This window comes from Streptopelia decaocto (genome assembly GCF_964273445.1).
Source record: "Streptopelia decaocto genome assembly, chromosome: 4".
NCBI classification, from domain to species: Eukaryota; Metazoa; Chordata; class Aves; order Columbiformes; family Columbidae; genus Streptopelia; species Streptopelia decaocto.
Window position 1 is genome coordinate 32275689 of NC_138658.1, and position 24878 is coordinate 32300566.

The following is a 24878-nucleotide window of genomic DNA, read 5'->3' on the forward strand; positions in this document are numbered from 1 at the left end:
GGGGTTTACAGTCTAACTTCAGGCAAAATACGGTGACTTTAGAGTACCAAATAAAAGACCAGGGCTTGTTACAATAATAGTATTTTTAAAAAAATCTCAGAATGTTCTAATTCTATTGAGGGATACTTCCCTAGCAAAATATAAACATGCAATGTATTTCCTGCTTGCTTTTGTTGGCATTGATTTAGTGTAAAAACCACTCAGGCTTAGTTGATTCTGTCATTTGGAGCTAAAGTGTCTTTTATGTTTTGCACAGAAAGACGTGTTCCAGTTGAAGGATATAGAGAAGATTGCTCCAAAAGAAAAAGGGATCAGTAAGTGTTTACAAAAGCTATTTCTCTTGAGTCATTAATCATTTCTGGGACAGGCTACAAATTTAGGATTTTGACTGTAATTATAATGGAAAAAATAACTAGAAAGGGAGACTGGTCAATGGCAGGGCCGTAGCATTAAAAGTCATATTAACACATACTCGTACCTTGGTTTGCTGTTGTTTGTCACTTGGGTGTTAGGGCCAAAATGGGAGATTATTAAAATGTCACAGCTGACTCCAAGTGAACCACTTCAACACAGGATGGGGTTTTTCCTGGGCTCTGAGATGCCTGACTTGCAGTGACCATCAGTCTATGGAATTGTTATGTGTACTCAGGTAGTGAACAGAGGATTCAAATTTCTGTCTGTAATGTCACAAATTTCTTAAAATACTAGTCCATGGTCAAAGTTGTGTTCAGTTTCCCCCCAAAAAATGGCTGGTCAGCTGCAAATGGAAGGGGTTTGTCTTTTCAGTGAAAGCCTTTGTGATGAGATCCCTTGGTTTAGGATTAGGTCCAAGAGGATTTATCTTCTGCTGTTGAGTTGTTTTATATGTTCCTCATTCTGCTTTCTTCTATGTTGACTGACAGAAGGGGGATGAAGCGTAACGTTTGTGTAGTTGCCACTGTCCTTGACTAGTGTATCTTTGTGGCACACAAGGAGTAAATGAACTTGTTGAAAGAACCACAGACATATGAATATTGCAAAGCAGTGGTTTTCTGTTACGTCAGCAGCTAACAGAGGCACTCATAGGCTTCTGAAGAGATGTGATGCTGTCTTGATTGATTTGTCAATGCATATGATTAATTGCAAATTGCACGAAGAGGATGCAAAACAGTAAATACATGAAATGGAATTGCATATTTAAAAATCCAGAGTGTAGAGTTTCTAAAACCATTAACACCTTTGAGTAGTCCAAATTCATCCTGCCTCTGAATATGAAGACATTTAGCCATACAACCCAAGCCACAGTTACTCTGAAAAAAAAAAAAAAAGAAAGAAAACATCTGGCCTATGGAAACACCGCCATACTGGCATCCAGCATATAGCTTCCAAAAAATTGGATGTTCCTGATCTGTGACCCCCTTAGACTTGACATTGCAAGTCAGACACTGAAAACCATTAATTAGCTCATAAGTCTTTATATCTGCAGCACCTGAGGATAATAATAACTACTTCTCTTTGTTGAACAGATATCATTTTTTTTAAATGGTGAATTATACCATACATTTGCTAGAAAATGAGCAATTATGTTCACAGGTGTTTTGAATCCTTCTGACTGCAGATTACTTTCTTTATTGGAACTGAATATAATAAAAAGTAGAATTTGCCCCTCCTGAATCTGTAGACAGATGGCTTTAGTGCCTCTGCTGCTGTTAAATGCTTCGATAAGCATTACAAAGTGAAATGTGGTTACCTTCCTAATGAAGAAATTATAAGTTAATCCATGTTAAATTTAAGATTGCAAGACAACTTCTCAACTACCCTCTCATGAGTTTGTTCTGGTATTGTACTGCAATCTGTGTCTATGTTTTATGATACTCATGAGCAATGTTTTACAAACACCTAGTAGCAGACTGTGTAGAATAGCAGCCTTTATGTATAAGTTGCTGATTTTGGAGGGATTCATTCCTTCAAGTAAACATCAAGCGTGGTGTCCTGTTGAAATTGTCCAGCTAACTGACATTATAGTAAAATATTCCTGGAGGTGATTGTAGATGATGGATTATGGAATTCATAATATCCATAGTTTAGATGTTATGCAGTTCTAATTTGATATTTTTTGCTTTTATTAGCCTCAATGTCAGTGAAAGAGATTCTGCAAAGCTTAGTTGATGATGGCATGGTGGACACTGATAGAATTGGAACTTCCAATTATTTCTGGGCTTTTCCAAGCAAAGCTCTTCATGCCAGGAAGCGTAAACTGGAAGAACTGGAGTCTCAGGTAAATCAATTTTAATGCAAGTACTTGTTTACCTGAATGGACTTGCTTTTTCCTTATACCATCTTGTCATTCTTTTTCATATCGTGCTCTCTCATGTGTGTCTATGTGTGCACACAGATTTTACTACAGGAATCATGTGGCACATGTGGTTTGACTTTCTCATTATCTTGCTATCACTTCAGAAAAGTTTTGAAGATTGCTCGTTTGAGCTTGAGAGGACTTCTTGTCTACTTGCTGCTGAAAGCATGTTATTCATGATGCAAAACATAATTTAAGGACTTCCTCAAAATATTTAGGCAACGTATGCTATTATGTGTCTTTTATATATGTAGGTCATAATGGAATAATGATGTAAAAGCCATGAGAGGACAAAAATGGATATCCTGAGTAAATGTGGCAATGGATACTACTTATGGCCGTTGTGCTTTTCTGTCTGTTTTTATTGGTAGCTTAATTTGTGAGCACTTGTGTAATCACATATTGTACTTTTGTTAGGAGAGAAGAGCAAATTGGTTATGACCCTCTGCAGAAGAACAAGGCATCTTTTGTTGCAGCATTGCTGTTCTATTGATCTGATTATTTCCTGTTTTTTTAGGAACTGTCTTCTTTGCTTTTAATTGGAGTGGGAAATGTATTCATCAGTTTATTTGCAACTGGAGTACATGATAAGAAGATCAATAAACTAGCTTTATGGTCTGATTGCACCACAACACTGCCAGCTTTTCCCACGCTTATGTCCCACATTCCCTTATGTCCATTCATCAAAGAAACATTTGAATTAATGCAAAATGCATTTTTAGAGACATTATTTTCTTCAGGCGTAGTTCTGGAATCACCGTTGCTATCTTACGTATGTACAGCTTTGTCAACTTCAGCTACTTCGTTAAAGCTTCAAATCAACCGTATAAAAACATGCTTTTTTCCTCAGCATGAATTAAAAAAGCAGTTTGTGAACCTGAAAACCTTTCACCAAAGCAGATTAAATAGCCTGATCAATGCAGTTGAAAGTTCTTGTTTATGCATAGAGTGCAGTGTGACCAGCTGAGAGGTAACCTCAGCAGTTATCCCTTGCTATGCTGTTACTGCTTGTAAATCTCAGCCATTACTAACCTGAAAGAGTTCAGTCCACTGGTCTCTTTTAACTAACATAAGATAATTTCCCTTTGCCCTGAATGTTTTCATTGCTGGCCTGAGCGCTCTAGACAGCTCTCCAAAGGCATTCTGTGCATCTCCTTGTGTGGGTCTGGCAGAGGGAGGAGAGTACTGCTATTCTGTCACATGCCTGATGAGTCTGCTGCAGGTTTCAAGATCAAGACGGGCTAGAACTTTCACTTCATTTTTCCTTGTTCACTGATTCATGCAATTTTTATGAGCCAGCGATACCTTCAGGGGTCTGTGGCAGTAAGGAGGAAGTACTGTAGTCCTTCCATCATTAACCGGAGCTGTGCATTGATGACCTTTCAGGCAGGTGCTTTGGATGAGTTGGAAAATGCCGCTTGAGAGAGCTCTTGTACTGTGTGGGTCATCAAAATTATTGACTCTGTAATTTCAGATTTTGCAATTGACTTGCTTTATGTTTTGAGTAACTTTCTCAGCATCTCAGGTGACCTGTTAGTATCACAGATACAAACTATACCTTATGTGTACTGAAACTTGGTTGATATTAAGTTGTCCCACTGACAATTTTGTATGCTTGTTTACTGCCTTTGTTTTCAGAACTCATCAAATGAGTCCTGACATTAAAAACTTCCTTGATTTAGCTGGATATGCTTGTACTGTTTTCAGGCATGGACTTTAGACTGGACTTAAATTCATTTTTTTTCTGACTGGTAGTAACAGTGCACTGATTCCTCTTCCAGTGGAGTTCTGTTTGTTTAAGGCAGATCAGTTTACCTCTGCACTGACTTGGAACGGGGTTTCCTAGTAAAGTTACTCAACTTCCTAGTATATTCACACATGTTTTAGACCAGTCTGCTTTGCCAGAACGTAGATGCCAACATAGCAATTGAACAAAGCATGCTCTTGAATACTTTCTGGTTTTGCTCATGCTGTTTATAATAGCCAAGTAGTTGAATGAAGGAGTTCATATGTGTTGTCTTTGCTCTTGGGCCTGGTCCCATAATGAATTTTAAAGATAATTGATCGAGCAGGTCTCTGGCATATCCTGATGAATATCTTCCTTGGAATGTCTTGCAGGATCTGCTTAATGTGCTCCACCATAATTATCCAGGGGTTATCTACAAGCATATGCTGTACTGCTTTAAGTGTACTGTTAAATTATTAAGCATAATCCCATCTATTATTATGGAACATGATAGACATGCAGTTATTGTATTGTAATATTATTTTATTATTATTTTTGTGTAGGAAACAAACTATCCTGATATAATCAGTTTTGCAATATAGAACTGTTCCAGTTGGAAGAAATAGTTTTGCTACCAGTTTTGCAAACGAAGTCCTGGCTCTAACGTATGAGCTTACTGATGTAAGAGCTCTCTTTAGACAATGTTGTAAGTCTGTAAAAAGATTTATATTCATTACCTCGCTTTTCTGATGAGAATGGAAATGTTTCAGCATTTCAGGGAAAAACATTTTCAGTCGCTGAAAATAACATCTCTGTTGACACAGTAGAAAGGTGGCATTTTCTATGAATAGCTCTTTGAACATTTTTACAAGATGATAGCAGATTCTGTCTGTGAGTTCAAATTAGCTATTTTAGTGTTTGTATTCATGATGTGAACACATACAGATTTTCTCAAGGATTTCTAAATCCAGTCACCGAGTATCACGAAACTTCTTGTCAGAACATGCAAAGCAGAGAAAAAAAGTAAGCTATTGTACCATTTCTGTTGCACGTTGCCTGTCTTTGATCATTCCTGTGTACAGCTTGTGGCATGCTGAGAGACATGTTTTCTTTCTGTGTCTTGTCCAGATCACTTGTCAACTATGTGAGTTGGTCTTCTTCAGCAGTTAAAAGCTGGAACTGAGCCACCTTACTTAAAGCAAAAGTTTCAAAATCTAGCAGTTCAGTTCATGTTGCAATTAAAGCTTTTTATCAGGAAGCAATGTCTTTGTTTGCTGAGGGCACGGGTGAGTGGTGAAGGGAAAGGGATGATCCCTAATGCTGAACTGAGACATTTGAAATAACATGGAGGAACAGAATAGGCTTCTTCATGAGGCAAATTCTGTTAATTCATAGCACTGTGGCTTACGCTTGACAAATTGGGCCTGCTACAGAACCTTCTGCCTGCATACATTGGTACTTCATAATGTTTTAGCAAAGTTGCTCATAGTTCTCTGCATCTTGGAGAGCTTGTGATGGTGGTGAGGCTGGTCTGGGAACTGTTCTTGAAATGGAATTTTTGTTTCAGGATTTTTAGTGATTATTGAGCCACATCGCAATTTGGAGACTGAGTAGCAAAGAAATCTGACTCAGGATTTATAAGGAAGAGCCAGTTTTGTCTGGATATTTCATGTTACACCTCACAGTGGTTGTGTATACCTTAGATTTTTTTCAAGTAGGAGTTATGTCATCTGTGTGATCCCCTTGTGTAGAGATATGGCAATTAAAAATGCTGCTTAAAATAAAGTTTCTGTTGACATAGCTTCCCCCTCAACCCCATCTTTCAACTTGCTTTTGTGGGGACAGGTGTTTGGAGAGGGGTGCTAACTCCTGAACTGACGTACATTGCAAATCTTCTGCCAATCTGATTAGGATTAGGATCTTGGTGCTGCACTCTAACCCAGGATTACTGTTTAGACTCCTTCCCATTTTTTTGAAAAGCAAGGACAGCTAATATCTTTAGTTTGTGTAGCATCTGCTGCAATTTTTGGTTTTGCTGATCACTCTCAGAGTAAGAATTGCTAAGTAGGTCCTTATGGATTTTGTATTGATTTGTTTTGCAGTGGCATGGCTGCTCCTAAATGTTTATGTCTTCTGCCAGATGCTTATCCTCCACCTTGTGGTTATACTTAGGCAGCTCTGAATTGGACCACTGAAAAAGTAAATGATGCTGGAAGTTGCATTTTGGTTAGATAAGTTTATAGTTGGATTAGTATAGCTATGAGACGGTGAAACTAGAGCAAGGGTGTGGATTGAAAAATATGGTATTAACAAGGTTTGTAAGCAGAGACATTTTTCATGGAACTCCACTTTCATCGAGAGAACTCTGAGCGCTTTACTGAGAGGGTGGGGTTTTTTCCTTCCATAAGAAAAGGTGAGAGGATGGGGTTTTATTCTTCATCAATATTTTCCTGGCGGTCAGGTTCTGAAGTTTTGAATTACCTTTGATCAATTATGTTTTGACAAAATTAGATCTTTATTCTCAGCCTAACAATACTGGAAGCTTAGGGTTGTTTTTGTTTTTTTTTTTTCAAGTAAGAAGAAGTTCACCTATGCAGTGTAAGCAGAAAGATCATCATTTATTGATGATTCTGCTGCCTTTTGTTGATTTTTGTGGCATGCATAAAATGAGGAGACTGGAGATGAGCGACTCGGGCGTGTTAATCACAGTCACGTTTCAGTCTCAGGCAAGAACTGCTAACGTGTTTCCTATAATTAGTCTCCTTGCGTGTTTGGGTTTTACATTTGTCTGATGTACATATTGCTAGACGAAGGATATGAATGTGAAGGATATGTTACCTGCGAAGAAGAGAAGGCACATATGCAACCAATACCTTGACAACAGTTTTACAAGGTAGGAAATGGTGTATCAGTGAATGAGGAAAAGAGAAACCTTTCTCATGGAACCTTAGTATAAACAGATTCCACTTAGATTTTCTTTCATTTTGTCATCTATGTCTTTGGTAAAACACTTGCAACTGTGCTGTCTGTTTTAGATAAGGTGAATTAATGCTTGTTTGCATTTTGCTTTATGCTGGCTTGAATTAAGTATTGAAGTCCTTAGTAACAGTGAGGCCTTTTTCACCCAAGAGCTGCTGATCCTGCAGACCATGACCCTCAGAAGCCATGGGGAATGTCCCACCTCTCCAGCATGTATGACAGGGATACGTGCTCAAACCATAAGGTTGTAGAGGATTGCTGCAGCATAATATAATATTTTTAACAGGCAGGTATGTGAAATACCAAGTTCCTCAAAGATCTTGAAGTTATTAGTGCAACTATTGGCTGTGGGCACTGTAATCCAGTAGCTGGGGAAACAACCAGTTTACTTCCTTTTCTCAGTCTAGTTTGTGACAGTTATGTCGCTGCTCAGTTCAAAACTGTTCCTTTCACAGTTTTATTATTAATTGACACATTTACATTATTTTTCATGATGTTGCTTTCTTGTGGGTTATTCTTTTGTATTCTGAGGCTTTACAAGAGAAAGTTTAATGGCAAACAGTATTATAGCTGCTGTTCCTTTTGAGAGCAGGATGGTGTCACTTTGTGCTGCAACAGTGATGAAACAAAATCTTTTTAAAGCAAGATAAGGGATGGACTTTTTATGCTGTTCTCTGTGTTTGCTTAAAGAAACATGTAAGCAACAGAGACCTGGGGAGAGTTTCTGGCATTTTTTTTTTTCCTTCCACTAAGCATTGCATTGGGCCAGTGTTAGTTAAGATGAAAGAGATTAGTTGATGTTTCATTCCTTAAATCCCTGCCCTAGGGTTGGTAAGAGGAGGGATTTTCACTTCCCATGACTCATGTATTGAGTCAGGGGAAGAATTTAGAAGTCAGTACATCCTTGCTCTCCTTTGCCAGCTATTTTTTCTAAAACCAAACAACACAACCCCAGGAATGAACTTGTCAAAATAGAGTGACTTCACATGTACCAAATTGTTCGTGCTTATGAGCATTGAAATATGAAAAGAGAAAGGGTTTATTTAAAATAATTTTTAAAAAGGACTCATGGAATGCTATATTAGGAGATGCTATTGTTAGTAATGAACATTATTTTGTTCCCTTAACTATTTAGAACAATATTGGTGAGTAATCTGGCTTGAAGCCTCTGGAGTTGTTTGACAACATAACTAAAAGGAGAGAACCTTATTTGTTCAGAATGCACACAGAAAATTTCAAAATTTAACAATAAATTTTTTTCAAGATGTAGCTTGATTTATTTCTATCCTTTTAAACAGACATATTTTTCCTCCTCAAATACTATGACTGGATTACTGTATGGGAGGTTGCTTAATAGAGACTGAGACCACTGACTAAAGCAGGAGAAACCTGTGCTGTACAGGTCGTTTCAGCCTGAGCAGCCTCCTTCTTGATCCAATTGAGTGGCTCAGTTGTCAGGGTATTTCCACACAGTTTGGAGATTGAGCAATCGTACCTACTTGAGCCCAGAATCAGAGGCGGCTGGCTTAAAGTGTGCGATCCTGAGCTGAGGTACAGATCCATGGAGGTGGCACGTGTTGGTGAGGGGTAGCAGGCTTGACTCGTGGCAGTGGTGGGCCAGCCCTAGAGATACACGTGCAACACCTTAGCAATCCGTGGCCTAATGCTTTTGATAGAGCAGTTTATTTTTTGGGTGCAAGATTTTCACATTGTGATCAGTTTAATAGCTGTAGTAATTAATTATTCAGTATGTTTTTAAAATTACTTTTTCCATTTATTGTGCATAAAGGACTTGTATGCTTAAAGTATCTTAAAGTTTATAATGATCATAAGCTTTTCTGAAGTAGCTTTTATAAAAGGTTAGGGCTATCTTTTTAGTCTTTTTATGAATGTTAGGAAATAGCATAGAATTGTCCTCAAAAATTAGAGAAGTACATCAGTACTTTTGCAACCAATGCCTGTGACTTGTGTTAGAAATTATTTGTTTAGATACTTTCTCTAATATGTATGCTTACAATTTAGTTTGATTAGATTGCAGAAAAAATAATAAATTACCACTTTCCAGGAAAAATAAGTCTAAGTTTTCTCTTTTAATGCCTGTTGTAATAAATAGTCAGGATCCCAACGTGCTGACTAAGCAGTTATGGTAGGCTTCCCGTGTCCAGTCTGGGGCTCCCTTTTTCCCTTGTATTTGAGGCCATCTCAATAGCTTTCTACTTCATTTATTTATTTGTTCTTCCTTGGACTGGCCTGGCTGTTTTGATAATCTGCAGCCCCAGCTGTTGGGTGATTCCATTCCCTTCTGGCTTGCCTTTTTTTTTTTTAAATTTTTTTTTCATTCCACTTACCTAGTAATGACTCTCCCAACAGAGGCAATTACTGACCTCTTCCTATTTTCAGCCTGCAGCCTTTCACAGATGTGTGCATTTTCTTTGAAATAAAGGACTAGACACGTAAAGAAATGGCCAAGTGCAAAGCTGGTATGGTATGACTAGCTAACTAACTTCATGCTCTCCAGTGGGAGTTGTGGCAGTAAGAAGTATCCTAAAAGCAAGCAGCTTTGCATCATTTAAACATTGACAATATGTTGATTATATCTATGCATATTTCTTTGTTGATCCTATAAAGCCTATTCCCGGCATCAGTCTCCTAGAAGGTGCTAATAAAGTTTTATTTGAAACCGTCCGGGGGTTTTGTTACCTCTTTGCATCTTGTATTTAAAAAAATGTTGATGCCTTGAAATGATTCTGAATTTAGCAAGTCCTAAAATGTCCAACAGAGAATACTGTTCTAATGCTGTAACTTATTAGAGCCTTCTGGAATTATGTTTAATGGCATGCTACAAAGCCCTGGAGGGTATGCTTAGTTACTGCTGTCATGGCAGGCTTCTAAAAATATGGTGCTCTGGAGGCTTCTGTTAGAATTAAGCAACCTCTTAATTTGGTGTTCATTAGTTGAATTTCATGCTTTTCCTTTTACTAGCTGTTAATATGTAACTAGATGGATGGCAACTGTGAAGCATAGGTTTTTCCTTTCCTGCCTTCATCATGAGCATAAACTAAAATTGGCATGATTTAAGAGCAATTAAAAAAAAATCTGGCTCTGTAGTAACTGTAAAGAATATAAAGTAGATTTGAAGGAAGAATCCTGCACCATTAAAAAGGACGTATTGTTACTGTGCCCCAGTAGCATATATTACATATTCATTCTGATATAATGCAGGAAAAAATACTAGCTATTTCTAGCAGTGTTTTCTGTGAAACTGAATTTTTCAGGTAATGTCATCACACAATTTATCTTTCCTTTTCAAAGAGGCTTGCACATTGGCTGCTGGCTCTGCTCCTGACATTGCAGTGAAACTGTTGATCTGAAATGCAAGAGATTGAGAATAAACATGGGTCTGTCACTCCAGAAGCCCAGTCCAGTCTGGCACACAGGCAGCCCTGTGCCCGCACATCTCCCCGCACTCACAGGAGCATGGCAGGTGTGAGTGACAGCGTATCAGTAAAACCCCAGCATTCTGAGCAAGTTTAAAGGCTTAGATGTTCTGTGCTGTCTGGCAAACCTGTAAGTTTGGCTCCGCTGTAAGGCCAGGAGCTTCCAGCCTGGGGATAAGGTGGAGGCAAGACTACTCTCAAAGCTGGATTTGATGGGAGTGGTGAGTAGTAATCTTATTTAATTTGAACTTTGACTTTTACCTTAAAATCTTGTCATTCAATTAGTATAGTATATTGTATTTCAGAAATTTAGTGTGCATGCAGAAATGAAAACACTAGCATGCAATTATATGTCTCACTTCATAGCATTTTGCTTTTCCAAAAGAATTAAATAAAAACCCAGAGAACAGAACCAGAATGTGTGAAGTTAGTTTGAAGCAGGGAGACTTTAGAGGAAAGGTCTTCCTTGATGTAGTCAAACAGCTCATTATTGTTGATTACATGGTAGTTCCATCAAAGACTATTCTTTGTATGAGGAATTTGAGATGACTTGGCTATCTGTCTGAGCATTACTTGAAAACAATGAAATTGGCATTAAGAGTGAGTGTGTAAGAGTGCTGTCAAAACTCTGAAATTTGATAGATGTATTTTACTGATAATATCTCAGTGTAGAATTTGGGCCTTTTTAAAGCCTGTGGAATAAAGTTTTGATTTACTTATTTTGTCATCTTTAGGCAGAACTTGGGCTCAGGGAATATCAGATGAATATTGTGTTTTAACTTGGGACTGTCTGTGCTTAGTCCCTGAAGGCATTGTCAGTGTATGGCCTAGGTGATTAGGCTAGCAATCTTTAAAAGCCCATTAGGGAAAAAAATAGAATTTTTCTTCTTTCTCTTCCTTTCTTTCCAAGGGAAAATATTTTTCAATGCTCTTTCTGCCCTCAACATGTGTTAACTATCACCTTGGACTTCGCAAGTTTAGTAAATACGCCAGTGTGCAGTAACAAGCATACTTCTTGTCCAGGTATTAACATTTTCTGTAGTTCTGTAGGTCATGCAAGCGCCTTTTGGCTCTTTCAGCTTTACCCATTACACTGTTTGCATTTGTGAAACAGGGCTGAAGAATGAGGCATTTCAGCCTTTTTTTTTTTTTTTCTTTTTGGGCTTACTTGGTATTTGTATCTGAGCAGACAGCCATCTGTCCCTCAGGTCGTGCCAATTATGCCAACTCTGAAAGCAGCCAGAGAAATTCAGTTGTTCCATTCAGCCTGCACAACTGTTTCTTTCACCTTTTGTCTGTTAAGGAGATTGGCCTCGAGTGGTTATTTTCTGTTGCATAACTAGTACTTGCCAAATGGTGTTCCAAATAAATAGAGCAAAAACAAAAGCTCACGGCAAGACATCTTGTCGAGGTAAACTCTAACTTAACAATTATGGCAAATCTAAAAAGACGGAAAATAATTGAATTAAAAGCTGCTTTTAATATAGAGGTGTTTACCATATATTATAGTAATAATATTTCAAATAACTGCAGATAGCAATATAAGGTTTGTACGTGGATGGGTGAAGGTTCCAGTGGAGGGAGAATTCCTCATTTCTTTCTTCTGGATACTCTGTACATTCTTTTTCATTATCCAAAAGCTATTGCAATAAGAAGGACTCATACTCAGCATGACCTGAGAACAGAGCCATGCTTAATTTACCATGTGCTATCTCAGTCTCACTCTCATGTTAACATGCTAAATAAGTCAGGATTATAGGCCTAAATTTAATCTTGAAACATGAAATGGATTGTGTTTGTGGGAGGGGCAAGTAAATCAGTATTACTTGCATGACTACTCTAGCAAAACATATAAATACTGCTTATGAGTGCAGAGATCTAACTTCAACATTCTCTTTTTTCCTTTTGAGTATTTTTATAGTTCTTTGTCAGACAATTGCATGTAGAGTCAGATATTTTTTTCAGTTAGGTCCCTGAAAAAACCTTTCACTTAGCTTGAGTGTCTGATACTTTTTTTTTTTAATCACTGATATAACTTATGAACCAAAACTATAAAATACCCACTTGTAACCTCTTCAGTACTTCTTTAAAAATATAGAACTTGCACATTGGCAGAATGAATAGCATAGTATTTTGGAACAAGCATTATTTACTTAAAGGAAACAGTGCACTAGCCCTTCATTTTGAATAGCAAATATAACTTGTTTTGGGGCTCCTTTTTCTCCAGAAAACTATATTTATTCCCTACCTTCTTCCAAGTTTTTGAACTGACCCTTTCAAAGACTACATTAAAAATGAGGTAATCTTCTCATGGTAAAATTTGTAGCATGCATAAAGAGAAGAGAGTTCTTGTATTAAACATTTCTCCAGCATACCTATAACGCAGAATTTAGGAAGGAAAAAATATTGTGAGTAGAGAAATATGGTGGGCCCTAACTCTTCCTCTTTTCTTTTTCTGCAGTCTGTTTGCCATCCATTTTATGGTATTCTCTTGCTGAAAAAAAAATCTTGTTTGTTTATTCTTCGATTTCTGAGTTAAAAATTCTTATTCTCTATTGCTTTTAACTCTACTCTTGTTCTTATCTGTATTTCTTGAACCATTGCAGTCTCCCAGTTGCTCCTCTTGTGCTCCTTCTAAGTCCCAGCAAACGTGATTTTCTACTTTGTACTGCTGAAGTGACTTAGAGTGACTTGGGGTGAGACATTGCATGCTGCTTTTCTCTTCTGTTCACAAACATTAAAAGAAAAAAGATCTCTTAATTATACTCACATAACAAGTGTTTGTTTGCTGTCTGTGCTTCACTAAAAGTACCTGATGTCCTTGACTAAAGTCCTGGTGAACCTGGGATCTGCTCCTGTTATGGTTCAGTTTGCTGGATGGGTTACATGCAAAAATGGCATTTCAGGAGTGCTACCTGGGCATCCTGGGTGCGGAGCAGAAGTGACAATCCTGCAGTGCACGGTAGCAGTCTCTGCTCCACAGCCAGCATAGTAAGCTAGCTTAAAAGTTTACTTCTGTGTACTTGGAGGCCCTGGCATGACTGCGTTTGTGACTGTGTATGTAAAAGTAGTAGTGTGCTTACTTTGTGTAGTCATTCAAAGAGCAATTCTGCACATTGTTGTGCTACTTTTTTTTTTCTCTTTTAAGTTTTATTGTTTTAATCTGCAATGATTGCTGAGTAGTTTCTTCTAGTAATGTTCTGTGTATTTCTTTTAACACTGCAGGTCTGTTTTCAATATGTTCAGATGGTTCTTTGGCTGTGAATCTTTGCAGTTTTACTCTCTATATGTTATTAGTCTACTTTCTGGCTTCAGATGTTTTTTTTTCTTTAAAATCTAGAGGAATGCTTTGAAGTTCTTTCTCTCCATGCTTTCTGTCAATTCCATTTAAGATTTTCAGTGGTGGGTTAGTTTTAACATTGGAAAGAAATATACCCATCTATTGCAAACGTTACCCTAACACCCTCATGTAAGCCAAAAGCAAACAAGCTCTTGCCTGAAACAAAGCATAGTGAGCTTCAAACCTAAAGTAACTAACTTTGCAAAGTTACAAACAATTAAGAAATGGATGTCTTAAATTCTTCTGTAGCACCACAGTGAGTGGTGCTCACAATAGCAGTAGTTTTTAATACCATTTTTGGTTGAGCGTTTTGGCTGAAAGAAAAGTTGGCATACGATATTCCTCTGTCAGACCATAATGACAGTGGGATAACAGCTGTGAATGCTCCTTGGCGTAGAAGACCTTGGTTTGATTCATGTCCAGTGTACATATTAGGGCCTGTGTTTGCATGGCTTACACCAGGTTTGTAGATACTTTAATATGCTAGGGAGACAAGCTACATGTTTGGTGGGATATTGGTGGTTAGAGTGGCTAAGAACAAGTAATCAGAAGGAATACGACCAATAAAAACGTTTGCTGGAGAATAAAAAATCAAGTGTAGAGCCAGGACAGCAAGTTAGAGCCAGTATCAGGCAAGTTTCGAGAAGGAGAAATGAACCCTGCTGCTGTTGTGTGTCAGGGTTAAATGTTCCTCTTCCAAATGTACGTCATCAATTTGCCAAAGTGGAATCCCGGTAATAATGCATGCATAGTAAATTATAAGGTACCTGTATATATCTAATCTATGTCCTTTGATACAAACTGCTCCCCAAGGCCCATGATGGAACTGGTGGTTGTCATCAGCACGGAGCACTTGGCACATGCAAACTGCTGCACAAATGTGTAGCTAAACATTGTGAGACCTGTGCAAAGTAGGAAGGAACATCCCTTTGGGGGACTTTGGGTTGAATTAGTGTCGAAGTTAGGCCAGTGGTCAGTTAATTGAGCACAGTGGTCTGTAAAATGAACAGGTTCCCAACTCTCCTGTTTTATAGCTGATAGTTACTTATTTAATTAATCTGTCTTTTTGTAGGCTCCCAGCATATTTTGCAAACACTGAGAATCCTCTCATGGAGAATTGTTTTCATGTTTTTAGTCTTCCTTCCTTCTTCGAACGGCTTTCCTCTGCATGACAGTTTTTCCAGCTTTCTTGCATCTTGCTTAATCATGTGCTGTTTTGAAGGAGTCAGACAGATTGGAGACATGGGACTTTCTAGTACAGTAAAATATCTTTCTGGACTTGCTTTCCACACCTGGTCAGTTAGATTTGTGGCAGAAGGTTGTTCATGTGTCTGACCATACATCCCTCTTAAGCAACACAGAGGGGAGGCATTAAGCCGCTTTTTCTCCAGATCAATCTCACCATGATTTGCAGCAGTCAGATTTTTTGCTTTAGCAAGGCGGTTGGACTAGATGATCTCCAGAGGTCCCTTCCAACCCCAACTGTTCTGTGATTCTCACAAGGTGGTTAGTGTTCTTTAAGAAATTATTTGCCAGTTTCTTTGAAAAATGTTCCAAGATTGCTCCAAAGATTGAAATCTTCCATCTGCTACTGTACTTCTTTGCAATCAGGCTTTGCTACAGCTGGTGAGTGGGAAAGCGAGTCACTGTATTTGGCCAGATGTCATCCTCTGCCGTCATATGTACAAAACACTTGCAAATTCTGCCCTTCCCTTTTTTTTTTTTTTTTTTTTTTTTAGTGCCCTATAACCTGTCATTTGCTCTTACCTCTCAATTGTATCATCTATATTCATCCTTCTTCCATCTCCTTTATCCTTACTGACCTGTCTTTCCTTTTTTTCATGTATGGTTATTTTCAGCTGTGTTCCCACCTCTTTATCCAAGCCTTCGTGATTCTCCCATCATCATAGATTCCTTGCACAGACCCCAGCCATCTGTTCTTCATGCTTTGCATCCTTGTCCTACGTTTGGTTTTTTCAATATCTTGCCTCCTTCTGCTACACTTTCCTTATCTTTATCTCTTATTTGTTGTCATGGGAATATGCACTGTGGCTTCTAAGTAATACACAAAGAGCTGTGGTTTCAGTTTGTTTTGTAAAGTCTTGATTGTGAAGACAGAACTAAAAACAAACAAAACCCAACAACAAACAAATTAAAATCTGTGAGATAAGAAAGCAAAATATTGAATAAAATTGTATAAAAATCATTGTTGCTTTTAGACAGAGGAAGATCTTCTAATCTTCTAACCTCATGGCATGGCAACCTTGCATATTATGTAGGTCAGAATCTAAGGAATTTCTGTAGTTCTCAGTGTTTGTCATTACTGTCTCTCTCATGATTAAATGTTGTAGAATATAGAGGACCAAGAAAATAATGAGATACTGTACTGGGAAACATGCATCCAAGATGGAAAACAGATTTTATTGCAACTCTCTGAGAGCTCCTTCTGTGCTTCTGTTTTAGAGACTGCAGGAACGTTCCTAAAGAACCTTGCGAATATATATTAAAAAACTTAAAACCAACCATCCAAAAAAACCCCCAACAAACCACAGCCAAACAAAAAAACCCCAAACCCCACAAAAACAGAGAAAGTGACATCTTTATGGCCTTTCTTTTGCAGAAAGCATTGTCTTATTTTTTGCACTTGCAGTATATGGGCCTAGATAAGCTCCTTGGCTTCTCTGCTTCTTCTGGGAGTTTTATTCCAGAAAAGTTCTTCAGCCAGATATACTGGATGATGTGTCCTCTGGCGTTTGTCTGCCCTGGGCTTCATGAATTGCAAGCTACACTTAAGTACTTGTCCTCTTCTGAACTGTATACTTCTGTTTAGTACGACATAATGTAGGGACTAAGACACTTAATTTTTTTCAGAGTTTTGTGGAAAGTCCAGAAAGAGTACTGTTTAACTAGCCACCAAAATTAACATGTTGGTGTACGTCAAGCCACATGCTGAAACCCACACTGCCACTGTGGTTACTTGCACTGAGAGTGATGAGTAAACAGCTGGACACATTTTCCCCCAGATCATATATGCCTTACCATTAGTGTAATTTCTGTATAAATAGAAGAAAAAACTAAGACGTCATTTTTTAAAGGAGACCTTCTTGTCTGTATGTATACTCACACATGCATGAACAAATACTTATCTAGAAAGAATAACTTTTAAAAATTGAGCTATAAAAGGGATTTCTAATCCCAGTGGGCTGCAGCTGGGTTGGGTCCCAATCTATATGGACCACCAATATGGAGTTTCTTTTTACCATAATGGCTGATCTCTAAGACTTGGCGGTAAGGTCTGCCTGACGTTTATTATGTGTTTACACTTAATATGTATTTCTGAGAATATGTGCTGAACATGAGTTTAAATAGAAATTGAGAAATGGTTATACCTCAAAACAGCTCTATTTGCATTCTATGAATGTGCTCTTGGTGTTTCAGCTGCACAAGAATATAAATGATAAGGTAAATTATCAAGGCTAGGGATTGCAAGAAATATCTAGGAATGCTTTTCCACTCTGTGGGATCCTCAGTGAGAAAGAGAACTTAGAAGTGGAGACTTCATGAGAGGGTTTTTGGGGAAAGGCAGAATGAAACCTGGTCTCTGACAGCCACATCCATTGTCTTCACAACTATTCTGATATACTAGTTTTCTCCCTTTTTGGTGCTTAGAACATCTTAAAGCTAAACTAAAGAGTACTTACAAGGCACACTATTGTTTCTCTTTTTTTTTTTTCCTTTTGGCATTGGTTATTGCAATAACTAGTTTCCAAACTATAGTTTATTAGAATTTTGTGTGTGTGTGTGTGTGTGTTCTCATTCATGTAATTTAATATTTCAAGGTGCTGTGGCTAATGCTGAGTATTCTGTCTCTGAGGGGCGAGTCATACATCCTACTCAGCTTAAGAGTTTCCAAAGTTTCTCTGGAAAAGTTCCAGCTAAACTGGAAGGGCCTGTGGTTCAAGATGGGTGGCAGGTTAACAGAGAGATCTCTCTTGACCAGTAATGGGAAAATGTAGGGAGTATTGACACCAGACCTGTGGGATGCAACTTCTTCTATGAGATTCCTCTGCCTCAGGCTTGAGGGAAGGGAACTCTGAAGTCTGGCGGTGAGAGTGCAGCACAGAAAATGGGAGTTGTGGCTTTTCATGCCTTTAGGCTATAGAGGCTTCTATTCAGCAGTATGCAAAAGGGGTTGGGGCCGTGCCAGTGGCACACCAGGCTTTGGGAAGGCTGGTGTCAGCAGCTGAGCAGGTGGATCTGCTGCAGCTTTTGTCACTGCTTCCATTGAATAAAGATTGCTGGAAAAGGACCAAAGGAAATAATCTAATCCAAGGCCTCCATGTCATGGAGTTCTTTGCATAGAGATGCCAGATTATGGTATGAAATAGGATATTGGCCCCATACTGAACATGCAGTACATAACAAGATTGCATGCCATGGGAGTGAAAATTTCTTAGACTTTATGTTGCTTCCTGTAATTTTCTGTGGTTCAGAGCCTCAGACTTATATTTGAGTGGCTTTGTATTTATTTTGTATTTATTTTAAATAAAATAGCTATAAATATATATAAATTTATATACTCAAAAGTGTATATCCACCTGTTTATTTTAATATATTTCTGTGTATGCACATTTTATAGGTAAGTTTAATATCTGTTATGGAAATAGGTTGATTTTGTTCTTTGTTTCCTTTTTCAGTTTGCTGAAAGCAGTCAGAAAAAAGAGACTTTACAAAAAAGCATTGAGAAATCAAAAATTGGACGTGAAGATACTGTAAGTTGCTTTGCAGGGGGGAGGCATTCCTGCTGGGAAACAGGGTCATAAGTATGCACATTTTGTAACTACTAATGTAGTTGTGAGAAATCCATTAAGATTTTTAAGTACAGGAGATGAGAAAGGGAGAGAGAAAAATCAAATACTAGATTATTCCTTAGTTGCTCATGCAGTAAAATATTGACAACTGGCTGCTCCGAGGCTGAGAAAATGTGTGACTGCCTGACGTCTGGTAAACTTTTTTTCCAGACTTTTTCAGATTTAAAGATATCTTAAAACTTGAGCTATCCCCAGGTACCTACCAAAGTTGCCAATGGTGCTGATCTACCAAATCTAGTGATTGCAAACTTAGATATTGGGAGTCTTATTTTTTTAATCTGATTTATAAGTAATATTTAGGCTTCTCATTTTTTATATGTTTGTGTTGAAGTTGCATATTAGTTAGAAATACTTCATATACTATTCTAAGTTGCTGATTCATTTTGAGTCATGCAGTCTAAACCGGTTTAAACCTCCAGTAAATAAATGCATAAACAGAGGTGGCCAGAAGTTTTCAGGTGGAATGGAATTTTGCAGGGTGCCAGATCTTAGAATCCAAAATGTTGTACAGAAATGCTCTGGGTTTGACTGTAATCAGGGAATCACAGGCAGGTTTCTCATGTAGTTGTGCTTGTAAGGCTTCCAAATGGACTATTCAAGACTTGGACATCTCCACCATGTGGCTTGCCATAGTCACAAGAAGCTGTTGGTCCTGGAAGTCCTGTTCTGGTTGGTGCTTCCAATGTTTTGGTTTAGGATTATACACCAGGAAGAAGTCTTGAGAAATCTAGGTCATGATGTAGGTCTCTGAGCCCCTCAGGCTGGTGGTCTGCTGTGGAGATTGCCACTGGCTAAAAACTTGATGGTTTACAAACTGATGCTGTCTGGCTAAAAAAGCCAGGCTACCCATTACCTTAGCATGAGATCTTTGAATATCAGCCAGTTACAGCATGTGGCACTAAGTCCAGGCTGAATTAGAAATATGTGCTGAGTTGGCTGTGGGAGAGCTCATGTTGAGTCAGTCTGCAGACTCTTATTGATCAGTAGTATATTTAAGGTCAATATTGCATACTCTCCCAGCAGAGACTACCATGTCATAAATATATGAATTTATTTTTGAGACTACTGCTCTTAAATATTGTGGAAAAAAGAGGGAGAAAAATGAATTCAGAGGGTGTTCATACACAGCATCCTGATTTATGGAAGTGTGCATGGTAGCTGTTTCTGTAATGCTGCCTAATTACAAGACTGGCACTCCTAAATATGCCTTAGCCTTTAAGCTGAGCAATTAACAGATCTGTTTGCAGTTTGTCAAACCACATCGAGTTCAAAGGTTGCAGAAAATTTTTATTGTGTTTATCCATTTTGGCCATTTTCTCCTTACATTTTGTACCTCTGTATCATTTAGTGTCACTGAGGGTTTTGTGCATGCATGAAATGCTAAGCTGGCTCATTGACAGTAAACATTTGTGAAAACAGCTTTTAAATGTATGTCTTTTTATCTTTAGAAAAATGTTCTGTGCAGTAATTACTGATTTTTATTTTTGGATTTTGTTATATCTCCCAACATACTTTGAATCCTCAGGCAGAACGTGCAGCTCTAATAGAAGAACTTGCTGCCCTTCGGCAGAAAAAAGAGCAGCTAAAGGCAGAAATAGAGAAATACAGAGAATGTGATCCAGATGTCATTGAAGAAATGCGTAAGTTTTATAGTGTTTAAAGTGAATTTTTGCGTGAAAAGGCATGCATTTCTTTAGTTTAAAATCTGGTATGCAGAGATAAGCTGAAGAATAGCTGCTTTTCTTTTTAAAGCTGCAAGCAATACAATACAGGTATAGTGACCGTTTCTTTTTGTGTTCTGTCATATTGGATAAGGTACTTTTAATTGATATTTACTCTGCCAACAACTGAGCAGTTAACAAACAATCCTAAAATGGAAATACTCTGATGCATTATAATTAATATCAGGACCATTTATTCTGGAAACATATGAATTCTATAACTTCTAAGTGTCCTGAAGCCTAGACTGTCTTTTGGAAGAGTATTCACTGGCTCCTGTTTACCTTCAGTTCCATGCTAGCAAAACAAATATCTTTCTACTTCCATTGTCTTTGTTGTGGATTAGTGGAATGCACCTCACTCAAAAGAGAAAAGTAGCAATATATTTATTGAGGTAAAATAATAATTTGTCTGAGTTCAGTGAATTATATGGAATTTAGCAGAGTTAACACAGGTATGACAAGGTTCAACAAGTTTGATGGCAAGATTGACCTTAGTAATTACTGCATGGAGGAAATATACAGAGGAAAATTGAGGTAACCTTGAGTTAGAATATTTCACACAGAGACTGGAGATGCAAAGGGTAAGGGAACCCTCCAGTTGAGTAATGTTTCATTAGTATCAATTTGGCATGCAGTCAGAGTTATCAAAGTTACTATACTACAAGGTTATATGCGATATCAGTCACTTAACAACAATCTGCTGTTGGTAAAAGGTCTCTGTGCCTCAAGGAGTAACCCTGAGAGGTGTCCCAGCTCAAGGGGAGGTGACCACTGTTCAACCACACTGCTGAGCAGGGAGAGCTCAGAGGCGGCTCACCCAGGCTGTTCTATTTATGGAATAAAGTGGTTGGCTCGTAGTCAAATCACATGTGATGGGAAAGGTATGCATGAGACTCCTCGTGCCCACAACTTTCTTTGTTTGTTGATAAATGAGTCTTGGAAAAGCTGCCCGCTGTTCATCCATCTCTCACATGATGGGTGTTCCAAGCTCGCGGGCATCGATGCTCACTGTGCCACTCTGCTCCTCTTGTGGGGAGCTGGGGAAGTTCATGGCCCAGCCACGGCTCAGGCCTTTGCCTTTGCTGCTCCGGAGCCTGCACCAAACCATCGCCAGCCTGGTCAAGGGGTTGAGTGCACCTGTCACAGTCTTGTCTATTTAGAACATAAGCATTTCATTAGAGACCCTCCGTTTTTACTTATTGATAATTATACTGTTGACATACTGTTTGTACTGTCTATGAGTTTCAGTTAGAGTTTCTAATTCTAATGGAATATGAGGAATGATGAGTGACTAATACTTAAGACAGTATTGGGCACTGAAATGTACTTAATATTCTGATCCTTAGCATGAAAAATGAAAAGCATGCATGAGATTTTATTGAATTTTCTCTAGTTGCTGTAATGGCAAAATGCCATTACGGAGTGATGAGGAACAGGTACAGACCTTTTTCTGAGAAGATATCTGCTTGAATCTTTCTCTTTCCTTATTCTAACAAAGTCTGCGGCTTTAGAAATGTGCTGAGAAAAAGCCAGGAACATAAACAGAGTTGGAAACACATCCCAAAACTGGACTGATATTTATTTTGAGGGGCTGTGACATTTTTTGTCAGCTGCATTATCTTTCCCCAAGGATGTAATGGTATGCCAGGGAATAAGCAAAGTCAAGACCTGAGGTTAGTTACTGTGCTGTAAATCCCTTGCTGTGTGCTCTCCTGAGGACGTGTAACAGACACATTCCAGCTGATTCCAGCTGTAAAAATGAATGAGGTTAGGCAGATAACTGCCAGCAGAGGTATTCATAGTGCCAGGTATTTTAGCTGCTGAGATACCCTTATAGCAAGTGTTGCACTAGATGATCTGAAGAGCCTCTCTTTTGAAGTGTTTGCAGTGGGCATGTTACTGAATACCAGGCACAAGGGGGCAAACCACAGCTTGAATACTAGTGCTAACTGCATTAGCTGGTGACGCAGAGACTAATACCCTGAAAAGAGGAAAAGGGAAAGAAATGTAATCATTAGTTCCACTTGAGCTTCTGCAGTGGAGGGATGAGCATTAAAGGTTAAGATTAACCTTGCTGGGCTACCTCTAGGATTCCCAGGGGAATATGCAGTTGTGTTTTAAAAATAATTCCTTCCTCACCTCCAATTCAAAAGTTTGATTTGTTATATATTTCATCAGCCATTGTTGCACTGACAGTTCACATTGTTGCTTGCAATGTATAAGTCAATAAATGGTGATGTCAGTTTTGGGAGCTTAATGTTTTTGTGAAAGTTGAATGGAATTTTACAGGATTTAAGTGTTGGGGGGGAAGATTGAAGGTATTTCTCTCATTCCAGAGTGTGGGGAAGTGTAAAGGCAAAACGGTGCAGAAAGTTATGGTTTTTAGTGTAAGCAAGCAATAAAAATCTCAGGCAATGGAAGGTGTTTGGCTAGATGTGTAAGTTACTGATGATGTTTCATTGAATAACCTTGGATCAAAGTTACAGGATCAGAGGTTTTAAAGCATTTTCAAACTGCACGTGTGTGATGTGATTTTCTACTAGGTGTACCATTTAGATAACATAATCCTTGTGATTATTTTCAGTTAGATTATCTGAGCAGATTGCTAACTTTAGTTTAATTTTGAGTGAGAAATCAGAGATGGCTGTTATGTCTTCCGTGTGGTATGTTTGCTAATATTTATGGGACTGGTCTTACATGTTGCCTGTCAGCATTCCTGTTCTATCTAGTATGGTTTTAGAATGTCCAATATAATATGCTTTGTAATCAGTAGTTGTCACTTTCTACATTTGGGTTTTCCCTCTTCTTCCTTAATGATTTCAGCCTGTAAGGAAATCCTTCTGCTGCTCAGTATAAAATGTAACTCAATTGATTTCCCATGCCTAATCAAAGAGCTGCATTGTTTTTTGGTTGTGGTATTTTAGGGACGTATCAAATTGTCATCTGATTTCAGTGGCCTTCAAATGCTTTGGTGTGAATGCTTTGGTGTGCCTTTTTAATTGCTCTTTCACTCAAAGGAGTATTGCAGAAGCAAACCTATTGGTGTTTGATAGGTTTATGTTCTACAGCGACGAGCCTCATTAAGACACACGCACACACCAATTCCAGGGTCAAACTGAAGTCTGGATGATTCAATAGCAAATATTTGAAGACTCAATTAAAAGCTGAACATCTGTCTTGCTTCCTGAGTCTTGTGGTGGGAAAGTCATGTTTGACCATGTAACTAAATACACTGTAATGCCTATTCACAAGGGAACAAACCAGGATGCTAAAATATTAACTGTTTTTTGCTGACTTTGCTGCCTGTCCATTTAATATCAGTAACAAGGGGTTTGCTATATGTTTTGGCTTCATTTTCTTGGCTTTTGTAGTAGAGAGCAGAAATATAGACTCTAATGCCTTCCCAAGTTTACAACAGATGAACACAGAATTTCAGTATTCGTATGTAACAATTAACTACAATAAATGGCAGAAGAAACAAGATTTAGGTACTGGCCACTATGGGAAGCTACATAGTAGTCTGGTCTTATGGATTTTGGATAATTCCATCTTACAGGTAGGGTATTGTAAAAATACATCTAGAATTGCAAAATATGTGGATTTATTTTAATGACCACTGTAGTTCAGTGGTTGAAGCTCTTCTTTGCTACTTGGAAATGTTGATTACACCATCTTGCATGACTTAGGATTGAATAATAAATTCTTCCTCGACATTAAAGGCAGTAAAACTGACAACAATCATCAGAAGTAAAAAACCAACCAAACAAAAAACCCTGGGATTTTATACTTCTGTTAAACTTGTAATCCTGCTTTATCTGGCACAGGACAGAGCCCTTGCTTTTCAGCTTTGAGACAGATTTTTGTAGGCTGAGAATATTCTCATGGGGAAGCAGCCATTGTGGAGAAGAGATTCTCTATTCCTCCAGGAGAAAGGCTTATATGACATAATGTGTGTATGCAAAGTTGGATATATGCGATGCTGCTAGATTCCCTGTGGATTACAGTAGAGGACAAGGGCACGGAGAATGCAAGCTTTCAATAATTTTTAATTTATCCAGATCTTTGTAAGGACAAAAAAAAACCCAAACAGTCAACCTTCATATAACATCAAGATTAAGCTGCTGCATAAGTTTAATTCTTTCTGCATGCCGAAGAGAGATATTAAGGAACTTATAAAGTTTTTTTTTGACAATTAATTTTATAGAAAGTTTTATCTTGCAGCCTAAGTATATAAGTGATATGGAATTTGCTCTGAGTTGTTGGCCAGCTTGTAATTTGAAACAGCTAAACATTTTCAGTGTTCACTGTAAAATAAACATTTCTAGAATTTCAAGCTTTTTGTTCTTCCACTGTAATTAGAGGAATGTAGATTTATACTATATTAAAACATTGTTGGGTCTTAACTTCTTTTTTTTCCACAGTAGCCATGCTTCAGGTACTTTGTGCCTTTTCATAGGACAGTAATCTCA

The 24878-nt window shown here is 38.1% G+C and overlaps 1 protein-coding gene across 2 annotated transcripts in view; it reads left to right on the plus strand.

Annotated features, from left to right (window-relative positions):
• MND1 (meiotic nuclear divisions 1) overlaps positions 1-24878 on the plus strand; it is a 42534-nt gene that overhangs the window by 2537 nt on the left and 15119 nt on the right. For both annotated transcript variants that reach the window (XM_082051710.1, XM_082051711.1), the window contains exons 3-6: positions 257-314; positions 2109-2257; positions 18515-18589; positions 20214-20328. In XM_082051710.1, coding sequence (XP_081907836.1) covers positions 257-314; positions 2109-2257; positions 18515-18589; positions 20214-20328 — 397 coding nt within the window. The remainder of the gene's footprint in view (positions 1-256; positions 315-2108; positions 2258-18514; positions 18590-20213; positions 20329-24878) is intronic.